Here is an 18,265-nt window from a genome sequence, read left to right as displayed (position 1 = left end):
AGAAGAAAAGTTCCAGTGGCCATCCTCCTCCATCAAGATAGACGTGTGGCATTTATTTCCTGGCCTTTGACATTGGACTGATGCTTCTATAGAACTTGCTGGACACTCCTTTTATACTGATGGACTTCTTGAAGAATGACTGTAGCAGTTCATAGAACTTACCGCCAGCTGACTCGGGATTTTGCAATGCCAGATCACCCCTCTAGCCCCTCGGCTTATCAGGCCCCCACTCCTCCACCCATCAGGCTCACTCTGTCTCTTGCTACTCTTACTTACCCCTCCCTGTCTTGTGCTAGTTCTTTTTGAAGACACTTACACACTATCATTCTTCCCAACAGGTTTCCGTTCACCCCTACACTGCTATTCCCCTGACAGAGATGAAGCCTTTTACAGACATTGACCCAGTTATATATGGCCATTAAGTAAGAGGAAGATGTTGGGGAATTGTGAGTATATGGTTGAGCTTGGAAGGGCTTGAGCCTGAGGGGTGTGTCAATCCTGTTAGTCTCTCTCTCCACGGAGAGGTTGAGCAAGGAGGGACAGTAGAACCCCCAAAAAGGTGTGCCTCTTATCAGTCTCCCTGCCTCACAAAGTGCCCCGCACTCCTGATACTATGGCAAATAGTTAAAAAGAAAGGGGGAGATGTTGGGTAGTATGCCACCTCCCCCTGGCTTCTGCTTAACCATATGCCTATATAGGGATTCACTGATCCAAAGCTTTGGTCTATTTACATAAATCACTTTTACATAAAGCACTCCAGGGCATTGGTGGTTCAGTGATAGGATTCTCGCCTGTTCTGCCCCCTCCTTGTCACACTCTGATTTTCACCAGTCACTTTTCTCTCCACCCTCTCTATATCACATCCTGTTTCCACCCTACTTGGAGAGTATAAAAACAGCTGCTCTTCTGATTAAAGACACCTGGAAATTGCTTTCCGGCTCCGAGAGTTCCAGAGTGTATCTCCTGCGGAAGTTAGTGCGGCACGAGTTCCTGATCCCTCTCCCACGCAGCAGCCTAGATCGGCTCCAGTTGAGTTCTCTCCAAGCCAGAGAGCACTAGCTCGGGAAGAAGTACCCTCAGGTTATCCCGGCAATGCTTCACTGCTTGTGAAGCAACCCTTCTGCAGGTGGGGATACCAGGGCTCAAACCAGGATCCTTAAGCCAGTTCTTGCCACTTAACCAGCTATGCTACTGCCTGCCGCCCCCTTTTTCTTGCGTCTTTCAACCATACCTGTTCTCTATTCTCCACTGATATTTTTTCTACCTCTCAGTATTCTCTTTTTCACTTTTGTGGGTCTCAAACACAAATATGGCTGACAGAGAATACTTGAGACCCAACATTCTATAGTGGCTGTTTACAAGGGGGGAGGAGGCTAAGTAACTGTCATGGTGGACACACTTAAACTTGAGAAGAAAAGATGAAAGAAAAAATGTCTCCAAGGTCTCTCAAGTAAGAACTGACTGAAAAAACAGGATGGCAGGAAGTCCCCAGCACCCAAGAAACCAGAGGTAGCAAATCATGGCCAAGAGAATTGCAACTAAAGGCTGGGCAAGTCATATCTTCTCTCTATGTGGTGTTTACTTCTGATGGTGATAGTCCATTTGTGAAGCACCGGAAACACTGAAAAGAAGACCACTACAGCTAGAAGTTGACAAGAACAAACATACAGGACCAAAACCTGTCCTAGAAACAACAACTTTAATGAAGGTGAGAGAAGAAAAACAGACAAGGGATGGAAGTCCAACCTGGGCCTAATTAGTCTGAGAAAATTAAGATCCAAGAAGAACAAGCTAAAGGAGAAAGGTTTTGGATTATATCATTCCCCACAAGTACACTCAAGAACTTAACCCTGCTCTTTAACGTCATGAAAAGAACTCCTAGGCCCTTCCTTTGGCCCTTAAAAGCTGCAGTGAGTCCACTAATCAGACCCCTGATACAATTTCATAGTAACTGTCATTGTTCAACTTAGATACCGCTAACCTTCACCCCTAAGGATATTAATTTTATTTATCCACATTATAAAAACATATTTATAGATATTTGAAATTCTGTAAGTCTAGTCACTGTTTATAATTAGTAGATAGTTTATAACTTACATTTATAGCCCCATGTTATACATGTAAATGTAAGGTATAAACTGATAATGTTGAAAATAGAACATCAGTGAATACTATTAATCAAAACATCTAAGAAAAACTGAGATGATTTCCGTAACTAACATAAGAGGTTGGGGGATTCTTGAAGGATTCAATTACTTAGATGTTTTCAACTCCCCTTCCATACATAGTCTCCACCCAATCCTATCTTTTTGTGGGAAATATGACCTCCTCATTGGCTATTTCATACCTTTAAACTGCCTATCTGTGACATCATTCTCCCACCAAACTACCACCTGGTAGAATCTTGGGGTTTCCATGGAGCTGTCTGTAAATAAGTTTGTATCATCGCAAGTGACCAGTGACCAGTAACCAATGACCTTCATACTGGACACATGTGCTCTTTGGGTTCAGCCACTCAGACATCCTCTCCTATTTTATCCTCCTCCATTATATCTGCAGTGGGTGCTTCCTCACCTCTGACTATGTCAGGTAAAGAAAGAAACTTTTTAAAGTTTCTCATTAGAGTTTTTTTTTTTTTTATCTTAAATGTAGCAGAGAGTCAAAAGAGAACTTAATGATGGGGGAAGGAATTCAGCTACAAAGCTGGAGATCTACTCTTTGTTTTGACTAAGATATTTATTAGTTGTACGACTTTGGGAAAATAACTGATCCTCTTACACATAAAACTTATTTTTTTATATGTTACATTAAGACATTAGACTTATCATCCTCTATTCCTTTCCGATATATTACTGAATCTTAAATGGCAGGAATGGAGAAAATTAAGTCAGGGTCTTCTTGATAGTGTTTAAAAAGAAATAGAAAACCTAGGTAATGCTGAACGCTAATTTTATATCAAGATATTTAATTTTGAATGGTCTTCTTCCACTAATATTTCAACTTTAGCATTGTCGATTTAGGTGCTGTTAAAAGTAATGTCCACATGTTTGAGACTTTATTTGATAAGACAGAGAAACTGAGCAGGAAGGGTGACAGAGAGGGAGAAAGGGACAGAAAGGCATCTGCAGTGCTGCCACAATGCTTGTGAAGCTTTCCCACTGCAGGTGAGGACTAGGGGCTTAAACATGGGTCCTTGAACATGGTAATATTTGAACTTAAACAGGTGTGCCACCACATAGTCCCTTGTCTTGAAGATTTCTATCTAAACTAGGTTTAGATAGAAAATGGGGGGGGGGGTGGTGATTTGAGAATGTGAACTTTAGGAAGTCAAATATTCAAATGTAGAGAAATTTAGGGTTGTTTTCATTAAGTACAGACTAATAGCAACCAAGAGAGAAGTGAAAATATAAGAAAAGAATATAGAATATAGAGAATAATATAATATATATATATATTCTATATATAAAAGAAGAATATAGAATATATCAAGGTGGGGATAGGTAGTTTGGGATGGAATGTCAAAGAGATTTTAAATTGAAATAAACAGTAGAGTGAAAACTTTTAAGAGCAGGACAAAACAGCTAATTTTAGTCTGTAAATAGTCTACTAACATTGGTCAAAATACTTAGACTTAATATACTAGGAAGGAAACTGAAGCTAGAATAGAATATCACAAGGAAAAACTGTTTATCTGGAAAAAGTCCTCCTTGACCCTTTAATCTTTTCTACTTAGAACACAGATGGCACGTGACACTTTAAGTATAAAAAAGTTAGAAATGGGAGTCGGGCGGTAGTGCAGTGGGTTAAGCACAGGTGGCACAAAGCACAAGGACTGGGGAAGGATCCCAGTTCGAGCCCCCAGCTCCCCACCTGAAGGGGAGTCGCTTCACAAGTGATGAAGTAGGTCTGCAGGTGTCTTTCTCTCCCCCTCTCTGTCTTCCCCTCCTCTCTCCATTTCTCTCTGTCCTATCCAACAACGACGACATCAATCACAACTACAATAATAACTACAACAATAAAACAAGGACAACAAAAGGGAATAAATATTTTTTTAAAAGTTAGAAATATGTTTTAGACATTATGCTCCCAATAAACAAGAACCCACTAAAAGTGGTGATGTAGTACACTGAAAGAAGCAATTTTCAATGTTTTATTTCCAACATTTTTTTTTGTTTTTTGTTTTTAGACTACATAGATGGTCTACCTGTTGAAAGTAAAATTAAGGTTTTGTTTTGTTTTTTAGGTCATATATCCTAACTTAAATCAGAGGGACTGCTTCCTTTGTATGATAAGTAGGTTCTATGTCAAGGCTGTTTGTCATCAGTAGAAATATTTCTTTTCTCCCTAACAGAAAACACTGGTAACAGTTATCAGCTGTTTATTGTTTTTCCTGGTGATTTTCTATTCTAGCTTCAGTTTGCTTCCTAGTATATTAAGTCTAAGTATTTTGATCAATATTAGTAGACTATTTATAGACTAAAATCAAAAAGAGAAAGTCAAACTCCACACTCTAATTTCACATTTATTTAAAACAATTTTATTGAGGCATCCTGGTTTTCCTATATTTAAATATGTTTTAACTATATTCTAGTTATTGTGTCCTTTTTTTTTTTTAGACTTAGGGGATGATATTTTCTGGATTTTGATGATGATTTCTAGGTTTTGAGGATAAATATACAAACTTTCATGACCCAGGCCGAGTGGTAGCACACCGGGGTGAGCACACACGTTACAATGCTTAAGGACCTCGGTTCAAGTTTCTGGTTCCCACTTTCAGGGGGAAAGCTTCAGAAGTGGTGAAGCAGGGTTGCAGGTGTCTTTCTGTCCCTGTCTTATCACCATCTTCCCTCTTGATTTCTGACTGTTTCTATCCAATAAATAAATAAAGCTAATAATTTTTTAATGTTAAAACGTTCATGGCTCTATTTAAGTATTCTTTTGTAGTTGTTATGTGATTATAGTAATTGAAATATCCTTCTGTACTTGCTGGGTACATTTGAGCACAGTAATGCGATTATTAGCTACCTTTCTGCTTTGTACCAGGTTTTGTAGAAATATTTGTCTATATTTTAGCTACCTCTATATTCACATGTATTACATTTTTCTGCTTATTATGAAATTTTTACTAATAACTTTTTCTGTACTGACTTAGAATTCATTTGAGATTACCTTCTGTTGTATACTTTTTGGCTGATAATATTCACTAAAATTGGGAAGATAATATTTACTTTCATAATACTGTGTGCTTGTGTTGCCATGCACAAGAATCTTGGTTCAAAGCCCTGGTCCCCTCTGAAGATTGTAATAGCGATAGTTTGACTAAATTCCTTTTTTAGTTCCACCAGGGCTACCAAATAGCATGGTCCTTATGACTCCCAACACTCCTGTGGCCATTTTTTCCTTTCCTTATTTATTTGTTCGTTTTTTTTTTTAAATTTATCTTTACATTTATATGACAGAGAGAAACTGAGAGGCTAGGGAGATGAAAGAAGGAGAGAAAAAGAGAGCCACTTACAACAATGCTTTACTGCTCATGAACCTCTTCCCCCAGCCCTGTCCACAGTAGGTGGCTTGAACCCAGATCATTGAGCAGGTAACAGTGTGTGGTACTCAAACAGGTGTGCCATCACCTGACCCCACTATTTTTTGAATATTTATATTTTTATTTATGACCAGAAACCGAGAAGTTTAGAGAGGATAGGGAAGGAAAGGAAGCAGTAGGGAGAGAGGGAGAGGGAGAGAGAGAGAGAGAGAAGGCAAACTGAGAGAAGAGAGACCTTCAGCATTGCTTCAACATTTGTGAAGCTTCTTACCAGCAGGTAGGGACTGAGGGCTTGAACATGATTCCTTGCACACCGTAACATGCACACTTTGTACATGTTACATGTGCCAGTACTCATCCTTAGCACTACTATTTTTTTTTAATTGTGGGGTTAGTGGATTATAGTCAACAGTAAAATACAATAGCCTGTACATGTCTAACATTTCCATGTAATAATACAATCCCCACTAGGCCCCCCACCTCTACTATCATGTTCCAGGACCTGAACCCCACACACACACACACACACACACACACACACACACAGAGTATTTTACTTTGGTGCAGTACACCAACTCCAGTCCAAGTTCTGCTTAGCGCTACTAATTTTTAATTGACAGAAAAGGTCTGTATTAAAAAAAATTATGTCTCTGAGGTTTAGTTTCTTCACATATAAAATAAAATGTTTCAATAGAAATTCTCTAATAACTTACTAGCTTAGTGCTGGGGATACAGTATAAAGGTTATGCAAAAGGTTTTCAAACCTGAGGCTCAACAAGGTTCAATTCCCATCACTACCACAAGCCACAGTTAAGCAGTGTTCTAGTCTCTCTTTATCTTATCCTATGTATCTCTCTTTTATTAAAACACAAATAGAATATATTTTAAAAAGAAGGGGAGGAGAACAACAACAACATGCTAGCTTTAAAATACTTCTGTTCAGACCATCAAAACAGCATACTTGGACAGTGTGCTGTTATGTCAATGTGCCTGACCCAGGTTCAAGCACAGTCCACACTGCACTGAAATGAACTTTGGTGCTATGATTTCTTTCACTCTCAATTTCTCAGCTTCTCTATCTCTATTTAAAATCATAGCTAATGAATGCTAAATAAAATGTTTCCATTCTAGGAGATAACATTTGAATTAGTAGTAGTTCAGGCTCCAAAAAGGTAGGACAGGGCAAAGGCATCTTTAACTCAGAAAAACATAAGAATAAGAGTACTTGAGTTACTACTATAGCTCAGCCTATGCTGGGAAAGAAAAGCAACCAAATTGCTTCAGCATTTAAAATCACCAGACACTGTTTTGCTCTCTCAGTGAAGATCAGTATACAGGCTACCTGATGGTAACAACTTTAATACTGATACATGAGATTGACCAATATCAATAAAATTTCATCATTCTTTATTCACTACAGAAAATTTCCAAAACTCAACATTACTGGGAACTTCAAATTCATTACAGTTCTCTCTGCCTATTGTGAGCAGTGCAGCTTCCCTAACAGCAAGCGTCTGCAACTTCTCCAGAGACTCTTCTCCAGCTGTCAGCTCCCCATGGCTACTACCATCAGCCTCTAACACCTCTTTACAACCACTCATGCCTAGCGCTTACCTTTACCAGCAGCCTAGCACAACCACATTGCCTAGAGGTACTGGCCAGAGCCAGATCTCCACTTCAGCTACTTCCTACCCAAGTATCTTGGAGTGGGATGTCACAGGAAGCACTGAAAACAAGTCATCTTCTCTTGAAGACTTCACTGTGACCCTCATTGACCAAGACAAAGCTGTCGCCTCCATGTCTATGGTAGCTCAGTATGATAAAACTCCAGGTGCCAAAAACATGATTACTATGTATCCATCCCTTTCTGCCAGCCTTGTGCAGGGGACAACATATCAGATTCCAAATCAGGCACCTAGCTTGGCACTTCCCTATCAGGAAGGAAACCAGGTATATTACTGTAATCAAGGCACACTGGGGCCTCTGCTGTCTGGAGAACTTGGACCCTGCCTGCAGTCCTATGGCTCTGAGTCATACCCAGAAAATAGGGGCTCTGTTCCTCAAACTTTAAACAACTTATATCCTGAAATGGTGATGGTACTCAAGGAGGTTCAGCCCACAAATACACTACCACCAGTCTCCACCTCTGGAATGTACTACTCTGTGTCAACTCAACCCAGCACAGAAACCGGTTTACAAGGTGAGTGTGAGCAGTATTAGAGTTCAGTTAGGGAATTAGTGAGTCCACAGATACGTATAACTTAAGTTCTGAGGTTACTCTCACTTGTACTGTGCTCTCTACTTTCAAACTCTATGTAAGAACCTCTAATGCAGATGTTATCAAAACTGTCTAGGTTACATAACATAATATGACGTGACATAACAAACATAACATAACATAATATAACATCAGAACAAATTAAGAACTACATTTCTTTCACTACCATAATTTATCAGTTTCCTGTACTATCACACTGTAAGGAATGCCCTCCCTTAAATTGTTCTAGACTCTTAAGAAGGCATTTCAGAACTCTTGCTGTGATAAGTTCATTTGAATTCCTCTCACTGCTCTACACCAAGATTTAAGATCAGTGTTCTGAGATACCGTCAAAAGAAATAAAGCCAAAAAATTGTCATTGCTTGTATATATCACAAATATGGTATCTATTTTTAGGGTCCATGATGTATTCTTATTTTCTCAATAAAGTGGAGAGAATTGAGAAGACTCTGAGAGTGCTAGATTGTATAAAACATTTCAATATCTGAAATTACTTTTTTATTTGGCTTTCAATAACTATGAAATAAAACAAAACTGATAAGCAATGACAACATATGTTCACCATTAAGAACTTCTTAATGCCTAGCAAAGAACCTGGTCCTGATTTCTATGAAAATCTAGTAGAAATACCTGCCCATTGCTGGAAGGTGCTCAGTGTTGTACTGGTGCCTTAGAGGGGAATATCTCAGTTACCAAGGACTGACTTGCTCCTTGATTTCTTTGTAGTGATGGACCCTTCATTGGGGATGGAGACTTCCTATGGATTGCAACACCCAGGTCAGACACTTTGTCTGTCCCAATCTCCAGAATTCACCAAGGCAGGAAGTAGCCAAATCCAGATTCTTGACAGGCACTCATCGCCTGAGGTTGGGGAAATTCCTATGCTAACTCCAATTCAGAGTTCCGGTAACCTGGCTCTGCCTCCCACGCAAAACCTGGAACAAACACAGAATAAAAATTTGAATGAGATTAACATCGAACTTGCCAAGTCTCTTGATGCCTATCAGATCCCAATAGAAAATGAAGACCCTCCACTGTGCCCTCTAGAAATCCCTGACATTCAACAACTCCTGGCCTACCTTGATCCTCTTGGCCAAGAGAACCAGTCTGGTTGTGAAAATATAGGCCTGGGGAACAATATTCTGTGCTTCAACGATCAGGAAACACTTGAAAATGGGGCTAAACCTAGTGGTGGTTTTGCTGACATCACTACACCAGTGGGAGAGATTCACCTGCCCCAGCTCTTTTATTCCTTCAGTGACCTTGACCAAGCCAAAGATTTCAACACATTCCAAGTCAAAGATGAGGGAGTCATCAAATTTAGTGAGGTGCAAGGAGAGTCAAGTGTCATGAAAAGTCTCTCTGATGATGTCAGGAATATCACACATGTGGCTTCCAAGCCTGTGGATGGTCCTCTCAAGGCTGACACCCTGCAAAACAGCCAAGAGAGTGTGCTGGTAGGACAAGTGGTTCTCTGCAATGAAGAACCCAATGACAGGGCTCCTACTGACATCGAAAAGCTTCCTAATGACAAATCTCAGAAAGCTGCATCCAGCAGGATCAGCAAAACAAAGAACCAGGGGCAGAAAAAGACCAAAGAAAACACCAAAATAACTGATGAGAATAAAGCATCAGGGAACAAAGTCAAGACAGAAGAGAAACCAACTATTGCCGGGATGAAGCGTAAGAAAAATCAGCCTGACTTTAGTCCAGAGGTCTTTAAGAAGCCTCGAAGCTGCCTAGGCTTGCATATGCTGGAGTCGGTGCAGGTTTTTCACGCACTAGGGAAGAAGAGTGACAAGAAAACTGGGCTCTCTTCCTCTCGGGCCCTTGGAAACCCAAGTAGACCCAAAGACCCCCAGCAGTTGTCTACAGCTGTCAAAGCATGGTTAGATGCCCCAGGTGAGGGGACAGCCCTGAAAGCACCCAGCAATGCTGAGGAAGAGTGTTCCTCTCCCTCCCAGTATGAGCTGCCACCACCTGGGAAAGTGAAGTTGGTGCCTTTGCCTTTTCCAGCCTTGGACAAGTCTCAAGCTCGACCTGTTCCTCGAAGGCCACAACCTTTGTCCTCACATCGGCCTGCTGTGGCTTATCCTGCCAGACCCGAGTCTGCTAACTCAGCTCAACCTACTGCTGTCAATCCCTCTTGTCCAACTGCTGCAGCTTTGACAGCTCCTGCCAGACCAGCTCAGCCAGTTTTGAACAACCCAACTCGCTCAGCTATGACCAACCCTATTCGCTCCAGTGTATCTCATTCTGCTGCTTCTAGGCCTGCACCTTACAAAACATCATCTTGTATTTCTCTCCAGCGGCAGTCTGTTCCCACTACTGGCACCAAGCGCCAGTCTCCACCCAAGTCACAAAACCAGTTTCTGATCCAGGATTTCTGCTTCCAACCAATCCCATGGAGAAAGCCCAATGTCCCTGAGCCAGTAATGTCAACTCCCATTACAAAAGAGCAGAGGCCAGAGCGGGAGGCCATGAAGAGAAAAGCTCAGCAAGAGCGTGAGAATGCTGCCAAGTACACGGCTTTGGGGAAAATGCAGTATTTCATTGAAAGGGAAAAAGAGATGGAAATCGCTCGGTACTATGGCTACGTAAAATAAGAATTGCTACGATTCTTGGTGACAACTGACTACCAACTCTCTGTTCCTATGCAGACAGATACACATTTCTCTATTTATCATGATCCATTTGATAGCTAATAAATTGAATAAATGTAATAGAATTGATAAGTGCACAAGTAATAAAAGTATTTTTGTTTGGAACTGCTGTTAGCTGCAACTTCTCTTTGGTGAGGGGTGGTGATCAAATGAATGCATGAGAAAGAACTCAAAAGTTGGATGGGAGGATGAGGGAAAGGGGTTAAGAAGAGTGTAGGAGGAATATGGTCCAGGAGTAAGGAGGTAGAAAGACAGGAAGTCTGTGGCACTGACTAAAAGAAGCCAGGATGGAAGAAATGGAAGGATCTTAGGTTAGAGTTAAAATAAACTTTGATTGGGTTGAAGACAGCAGAAATCAAATATGGGTTGGACAGAAAAAAAAGTAAAAAAAAAAAAAAAGAAAGGATTTCGAGTAGGGGAGATGGGTAGAATAATGGTTATGCTGAAAGACTGATGTTGATAAATTCTGAGGTTTCTGTCCTCTGAACCATCATTTGCCAGCACTGAGAAGTGCTCTGGTAAAAAGAAAAGAAAAAAAAAAAACAACAAGAAAGAATAACTTTCATGGGTGTGTGGGGATTAGGGCTTGGTCTTTCTTTTATTTCAGGACCACTTAACTGGTATTTTAATGTGTTATCCCTCATTTTACTCTTTATTGGGAGTATTAATAGTTTATAGTCAACAATAAAGTACAGTACTTCATACATATGTAACATTCTAGTTTTCCACATAACAATTCAATCCCCTCTATCAACAGGTATTTAGAAAACAATAGATTAAGGAGACAAATCCAAGATGTTTGGTTCACTTTTTCAAGCAATGATTTTATCTGAGGAGGATGCATATAAAACCTTAGGGAAATCTACCCAATGAGTGACCAGGGTTCAGAGTCTTCCAGTGGCTGACATTTTCTTTGTTTTGATTTTTAAATTTATTTTGGACAGAAACAAATCCAGAGGGAAGGAATAAATAGAGAGGAAGATGGTGATGAGAGGGAGGAGGACACCTCAATTGCTGCTTCACCACTCTTGTAACTTCCCCCTTGTCGGTGGACACCTGAAGCTTGAAACTAGGTCCTTGTGCACCAATGGGAGCTTCTAACCAGGGGGTCTATCCAAGTAAACTGCTGCATCATGACACCCTCCCAGAACAGGCTTTGCAAGCAGGGGGCAAGGCCTCAATAAGATGCCTATATGCCTCCAAACTTCTCAGTGTTGGCAAGTTCCCATAGGCGGCCAACCTGGCTCCCAGCACACAGCATCCAGAGGCTCCTGGTGGAGATCAGACGTCTGGAGGGGCCTAAATATTAACCACCAGGTCCTCTCCATGGACCTGGTGGGAGCTTGCCATCTGCTGTAAACATCACCTTCAACGGAAGGACAAAAACACAGAGGGAAGCAACGCCATCACTGGGGGGTTGTTGCGGGTCCCTAGAGAAAGCAGTAAACCAGGGTTGAGGACATGCGCACTGGGTCCCTTCTCCAACTGTGGTTGACCAGAAGTGCTTCTGGGAGCTGGAGGAGGTGGGCAGGATGACATAGGGTAGATTGGTTTGAGTGCTGGTGGGGAGATGTAAAAGAATGAAATGGACCGTGCAGGGTGGTGGGACAGCAGATACTTGGCACGGGAAAATTGCTTATTTATATTAAAAAATATTTAGAGTCAGGAAAACATCTCAGCCTATTAGATCCTGAGGCCCTACAAAGGTTGTAGGTTCAATGCCAGCACTGCTTATGCCAGAACAGAGCAGAGCTCTGGGCCTCACTCTAATCTCTCTCATTCTCCTACATCTTATTGTCTCATAATAAAATCTTTGATACTTTTTTCTTAAGATTGACAATTTTTGTCTCTTCTCTAGGTTACTGAAAGGAAAATGAAGTAAATATGTTTGTGGTGAAGGGCGAGGTTGGATGTATAAAGAGCTACTTTTTCACCATTTAAATAAAAATCATAATAAATAAAGGATAGCTATAGAGCATCATGGATAGTGTAATCTTACTTTTTGTAATAGAAAAAAGTGAATATATAAGTGGTAATATGAATATGGTTTATCTGTTGGGACAGCCATTCTGTGAACAGCAGTTACTTCTTAGGCATGAGTTAAAGGATAGATTTTTCACCTGTCTATTCATTTACTCATCTATGAATGTCACTCTCTAAGCCAACTCCTTTTCAGATGAGACAGGGAGACAGGGACAGACAGCATAACACTGAAACAACTTCTAGTGCATTGCAAGTCAGTTACTAGTGGGACTTCATAAAGTAGGGGAAGGGGTAGGAAAGCACAAAGTAAAACATGGATTGGACAGTGTATTGCACCCAAGCAAAGGACTCTGGGAAGGGAGGGTTAGCAAGGAGAGGGGCAAAACTTTTGGGGCCTGGTAGATAATGAAAGTGTATGCATATGTTGATGAATCCACTATAAAACATTAATACATAATGAAACACTATACATAATATACTATAAAAACACTATAAATACATAATACACTATAAAACATTATGGTACATAATGAAAGTATACATATGTTGATGAATCCACTATAAAACATTAATACATAATGAAATACTATAAATACATAATATACTATAAAAACACTATAAATACATAATACACTATAAAACATTATGGTACATAATGAAAGTGTATACATATGTTGAATCCACTATAAAACATTAACCCTATTAAAAAAAATCAGGTGCACTATACAGGTGAACTACCTAGCCAGTTCATGTTGTAATGTTTTAAAATATACATCTGTATAAAACATTTGAGTATTATTTGCATACATAAAATTCCACCTTTTGAAAATTTTTTTATTGTTTACTTCTTGGTGGAGGCAAGATCTCACACATGTGTGATTTCACCAGTTTTGACTATTTAGGTTAAGAGACAGAAGATGAGAGAAACCACAGTATCTGAACTTCTCCTGGGTCCATGGCTTCTTCTTATGCGGTGCCAAGGTTTGAGTCTGGGATGATTGCATGGCAAGGCATGAACCTACTTGGTGAACTATCTCTTAGATCCTTTTGAATACTTATTCGAAGTGTAACTAACTAAAGGGCTCATGAATGGAGGGCTATGTAGTTTCCATAAGAGGTGGAATAATCTCTTAAGAAGATGGGAAATCTGGAGATAAGAACTGGAGACAGAGTATAGCTTTTCCTCCTCTCCTCCCCTTAGTTCTGTTTCTAATTTCTAAACATGCATAATATGCTCTCTTCCATATGTCCTCCTGCCCAAGAAAAAACTGACCTAAGTATGGTTTTTTTCATCTCACTAAAGTGACATTATTCTACCCGCTAATCTGGTCAGAATCTTTTGCAATTACTTGTTTCCTCTCAGCTACACATCCATATATCTCACTTTTAAATTGTATCTGGAATTCCTTCAGTAAAACAGCTTTGCTCAATTCTATATAATTCAAGTCCCCATCATTACCTGCCTGGATTACTGAGGTAGCTTCCTAACTCCCAAACTTTCTATATTAATAGCGTTCCTGCTGTCTCACCTTAAGCCTTGAAGACATAGTTTAAAAGCCTACTTATTAAGTCATTATGTGCAAACAATTCAATAAGTACTTACATCTGCAGTATACTGGATTATGGACACCCAGTGAGATCAGATTCTAATCTCTGAAATTCGTGTTACTTCATATAGAAAGATATGCTTTAGATGTGTGATTGAATTAAAGGTCTAGGGGTGGGAACACTCTTCTGGATCACCAGTGTGGGCCCCAAGATTTGATACAGCTTGCCTCCCGCAGGAGCTCCCAGGTGGTGGTCTGTATTGGAACCCTGGTCCTCAAACATGGTAATGAGTGCACTCTACAAGGTGAGCTACCTGCTTGCCTCCAAATTTCTACTTTGTAAGCCACCTGTTTCAGTGATTTGTTAGAGAATCCCCAGAAGTGCTTCAATAACATAATACATTGTACAATGACACAATGCCCTGATGACTAAGTATATATCTGAAAGATATCTACATATAAGAATTTAAACATTTTTTCTGTTATACTCATACGCACAATTACTTGCTAATTAAACAAGATCTCAAACTTTGCCCTATATTTAACATGGCCAGTTTGGTTTTGTGCTCTGTATTGGTGGATATTGGTTTGTTCTTGCCACCAGGGTTATCACTGGGACTCCCTGACAATGAATCCATCATTCCCAGTGGTCATTTTTCCTTTTCTTATTTTTTTTAATCTATTTAATTTTATTAGATAGAAGAGAGAAAATCTGAGAAGGAAAGAATAATGAGGGAGAGAAAAAGACACACCTGAAAACCTGCTTCACTGCTCATGAAGGGTTCCCATGCAGGTGGAGAGTGGGGCTCAAACCAAGGTCCCTGTGGTTGTAGCCTGTGCAAAAATTTATTTCTTTATTGGGGAATTAATGTTTTACATTCAACAGTAATTACAATAGTTTGTATATGCATAACATTCCCCAGTTTCCCATTTAACAATACAACGTCATGTATCATCCTTCATGGACCTGTATTCTCCCCACCCACCACCCACCCCAGAGTCTTTTACTTGGGTACAATATGCCAATTCCATTTCAGGTTCTACTTGTGTTTTCTTTTCTGATCTTGTTTTTCAACTTCTTCCTGAGAGTGAGATCATCCCATATTCATCTTCTGTTTCTGACTTATTTCATTCAACATGAATTTCTCAAGGTCCATCCAAGATCGGCTGAAAACGGTGAAGTGACCATTTTTTACAGCTGAGTAGTATTCCATTGTGTACATATACCACAACTTGCTCAGCCACATTAGCTTTTAAAATACTTTCTTTCTTTCTTTCTTTCTTTTTTTTATAACAGCTACTGCCAAAATGCCAGCATAACAAAAATGACAGCATGAAAAGGAAGGTAATGACCTAATACTGAACCTATAAGCTAAAAGTTCACCCAGTATCTAGTATGTCATGTGTGACTGTGAATCTTAAAAAAAAAAATAGTTTCGGTGTCTCCCAGGTTTCACACATGAGTGATTTCACCATTCTTGGTCAAAAGCCAAATTTTTCACTCTTTTGGTTTCACACTGAGACAGAAAGGGAGAAATACCACAGCACAGTAAATTTCCCGATGCCATGGCATTTCCGTGTGATGGCAGAATTCCAACTTGGGCCTGGTGCATGATAAGGCATGCACCCTACTGGGGAAACTCTCTTCACCATCCCATCCCATCCCACCCACCACCTCCATTTAAACCATCCTGCTAAACCCTGATATGTTTGCTATAGTGGCCTGGGGCACAGAGTATGTCATCTAAACCACAGTCTTAGCTGAGTTTCCTGTCCTCACTTTCCTCTCCCCAAAATATGGCAGAACAGCTACCATAATGAGTCTTTCAAACTGTAATTCAGGTCCTGACCCTCTTCAAACCCTCCTATGGCTCCTTATTTCCCTTAGAATCAAAACCAAAATCCTTTCTAAGGCCTATAAGGCCCTACCTATTACAAGGGTCAGCAAATATTCTTTTAGATATATTATTTAAAATCTATTTATTTATTTATTTATTTATTGACACCAGGATTATCACTGGGGCTCAGTGCTTTCACTACAAATCCACTGCTTCTGGAGGCCATTTTTTCCTATTTTGTTGCCCTTGTTATTGTTATTGTTGCCTTGCTATTGTTGGACAGGACAGAGAGAAATCAAGAGAGGAGGGGAAGAAAGAGAGGGGGAGAGAGGGAGTCGAGCTATAGCGCAGTGGGTTAAGCGCAGGTGGCGCAAAGCACAAGGACCGGCATAAGGATCCCGGTTCAAACCCCGGCTCCCCACCTGCAGGGGAGTCGCTTCACAGGCGGTGAAGCAGGTCTGCAGGTATCTATCTTTCCTCTCTGTCTTCCCCTCCTCTCTCCATTTCTCTCTGTCCTATCCAACAACAATAACAACTACAACAATAAAACAATAAGGGCAACAAAAGGAATTAAATAAATAAAATAAATATTTAAGAAAAAAGAGAGGGGGAGAGAAAAATAGACACCTGCTTCACCGCTTGTGAATCGACACCCCTGCAGGTGGGGGAGCCAGGGCTCGAACGGGATCCTTATGGCTGTCCTTGCCTTTGCACCATGTGTGCTTAACCCGCTATGCTACTCTAAGGCCTCATATTTTTTATTTTCTTAGCTTTATTGGATAGAGACAGCCATAAACCAAGTGGGTAAGGAGAGACAAAGAAGGAGAGAGAAAGAGAGACACCTGTAGTCCTGCTTCACTACTCACAACGCTTTCCCCCCTGCAGGTGGGGACTGGGGGCTCAAACCTGGGTTCTTGTGCACAGCAACATGTGCACTAAACCAGGTGCACCAGCACCCAGCCAGAAACTCTTTTCTACAAAAAGCCAAATATGTTGGTTGGTCTTTGTAGACCCAGCTTTCTCTGACTCAGCAACTTTACTCTGCAGTTGTAGCTTGAAAGTAGCCACAGAAAATATGTAAACAAATGGGTTGACTGTGTTCCCATCAGACTTCACTTACAAAGAGTCAGCACTGTGGTTTGCTGACCACTGTCCTACACAATCCACTGCTGCACTCTATTATTCCACTCACTCTACTCCAGTCACATGGAGCCTAGCAGTTCCTTAAATCCACCAACAAGCTCCTGGCATGGAGATGTTGCACTGGCTGTTCCCTACCTGGAATACTATTTTACCTGCTTGTGATCTTCACTCAGATCTGTGAAGGCTTCTCTGACCTCACTATTTGGAAGTACAATTGCCTCTTACTTCTTCTCTTTTCCTTCAGTCAGGTTTCCTTTACAGGGACCAGTTTTGCTGGCTGACAGTAGTTAGAATTTTCTATTCTGTGATGTACTTGTTTATTGCAATAATATATAATTTGGACTTGGGAGATAGCGTAACAGTTATACAAAAGACTCTCATACCTTCAGCTTCAAGGTCCCAGGGTTAGTTCCAGGACCATAACCAAGAGCTGAGCAGTGCAATGCGCTCTTTTGTTTTCTCTCTCTCTCTCTCTCTCTTTCTCTCACTATAATAAAATAACTTTAAATTAATTAATAATGAGTACCCTTGAGACATGGTAAATTCTGCTTGTTTTCTGATTTCTGCATGATGCATAGAACAGTATTTGACCCACTATAGGTATTCAATACATATTGGTCAAATGACTGGCTGAATGGTTGTTACAGAGAATATAACAATACCGGTATGAATTTAGTTTATTTTTTTTTAATTGTCACCAGGCTTATCACTGGTGCTTGGTTCCTGCATTATACATCCACACTACTGGGCTGGGAAGACAGCATAATGGTTATGCAAAAGGCTTTCATGTTGGAGGCTCTGAGGTTTCAGGTTCAATCCCCAGTACCACCATAAACCAGAGCTGAGGAGTGCTCTGGTCTCTCTGTATCTCTTGCTCTCATTAAAATAAAATAAATGAGGGCCAGGTGGTGGCATACCTGGTTGAGTGCCCATGTTACAGTGCACAAGGACACAGGTTCGAGCCTCCGGTCCTCACCTGCAGGCGTAAAGCTTTGCGAGTAGTGAAGCAGGGCTGCAGGTGTCTCTCTGTCTCTCTCCCTCTCTATCTCTCCCTTCCCTCTCGATTTATGATAGTTTCTATCCAATAAATAAAGATAATGAATTTAAAAATAAATAAATAAAATAAATGAAACAAAAATTTTAAAAAAAATCCACACTACCAGCAGCTTTTTTTTTTTTAAGGACAGAGAGAGATGGAGATGGAAGAGGAATAGAGAGGAAGAGATCTAGAGTGAGAGTGTGAGATTGAGAAGAAGAGAGTGAGAGAAACA

General features: G+C 40.4%; 1 protein-coding gene across 1 annotated transcript; it reads left to right on the top strand.

The window, feature by feature from the left end:
• The first annotated feature begins 2,459 nt into the window (after window positions 1-2,459).
• On the top strand, window positions 2,460-10,496 carry LOC132537471 (uncharacterized protein C2orf78-like). Its single transcript, XM_060187051.1, has 3 exons — window positions 2,460-2,589; window positions 6,963-7,742; window positions 8,547-10,496. Exons 1-3 carry the CDS (start codon window positions 2,493-2,495, stop codon window positions 10,424-10,426), a joined length of 2,757 nt encoding a protein of 918 aa, XP_060043034.1. The 5' UTR covers window positions 2,460-2,492; the 3' UTR covers window positions 10,427-10,496.
• The last annotated feature ends 7,769 nt before the right edge of the window (window positions 10,497-18,265 follow it).

This window comes from Erinaceus europaeus, chromosome 3, assembly GCF_950295315.1.
Source record: "Erinaceus europaeus chromosome 3, mEriEur2.1, whole genome shotgun sequence".
In the NCBI taxonomy this organism is placed as follows: domain Eukaryota; kingdom Metazoa; phylum Chordata; class Mammalia; order Eulipotyphla; family Erinaceidae; genus Erinaceus; species Erinaceus europaeus.
This window is presented reverse-complemented; position numbering and strand designations above follow the sequence as displayed.

Coding starts and splice junctions, on each gene's coding strand:
- LOC132537471 (XM_060187051.1), top strand. CDS start 2,493: ATGTGCTCTTTGGGTTCAGCCACTCAGACATCCTCTCCTATTTTATCC. Junction 2,590..6,962: donor CTCACCTCTGACTATGTCAG/GTAAAGAAAGAA, acceptor TATTCACTACAG/AAAATTTCCAAAACTCAACA. Junction 7,743..8,546: donor CACAGAAACCGGTTTACAAG/GTGAGTGTGAGC, acceptor ATTTCTTTGTAG/TGATGGACCCTTCATTGGGG.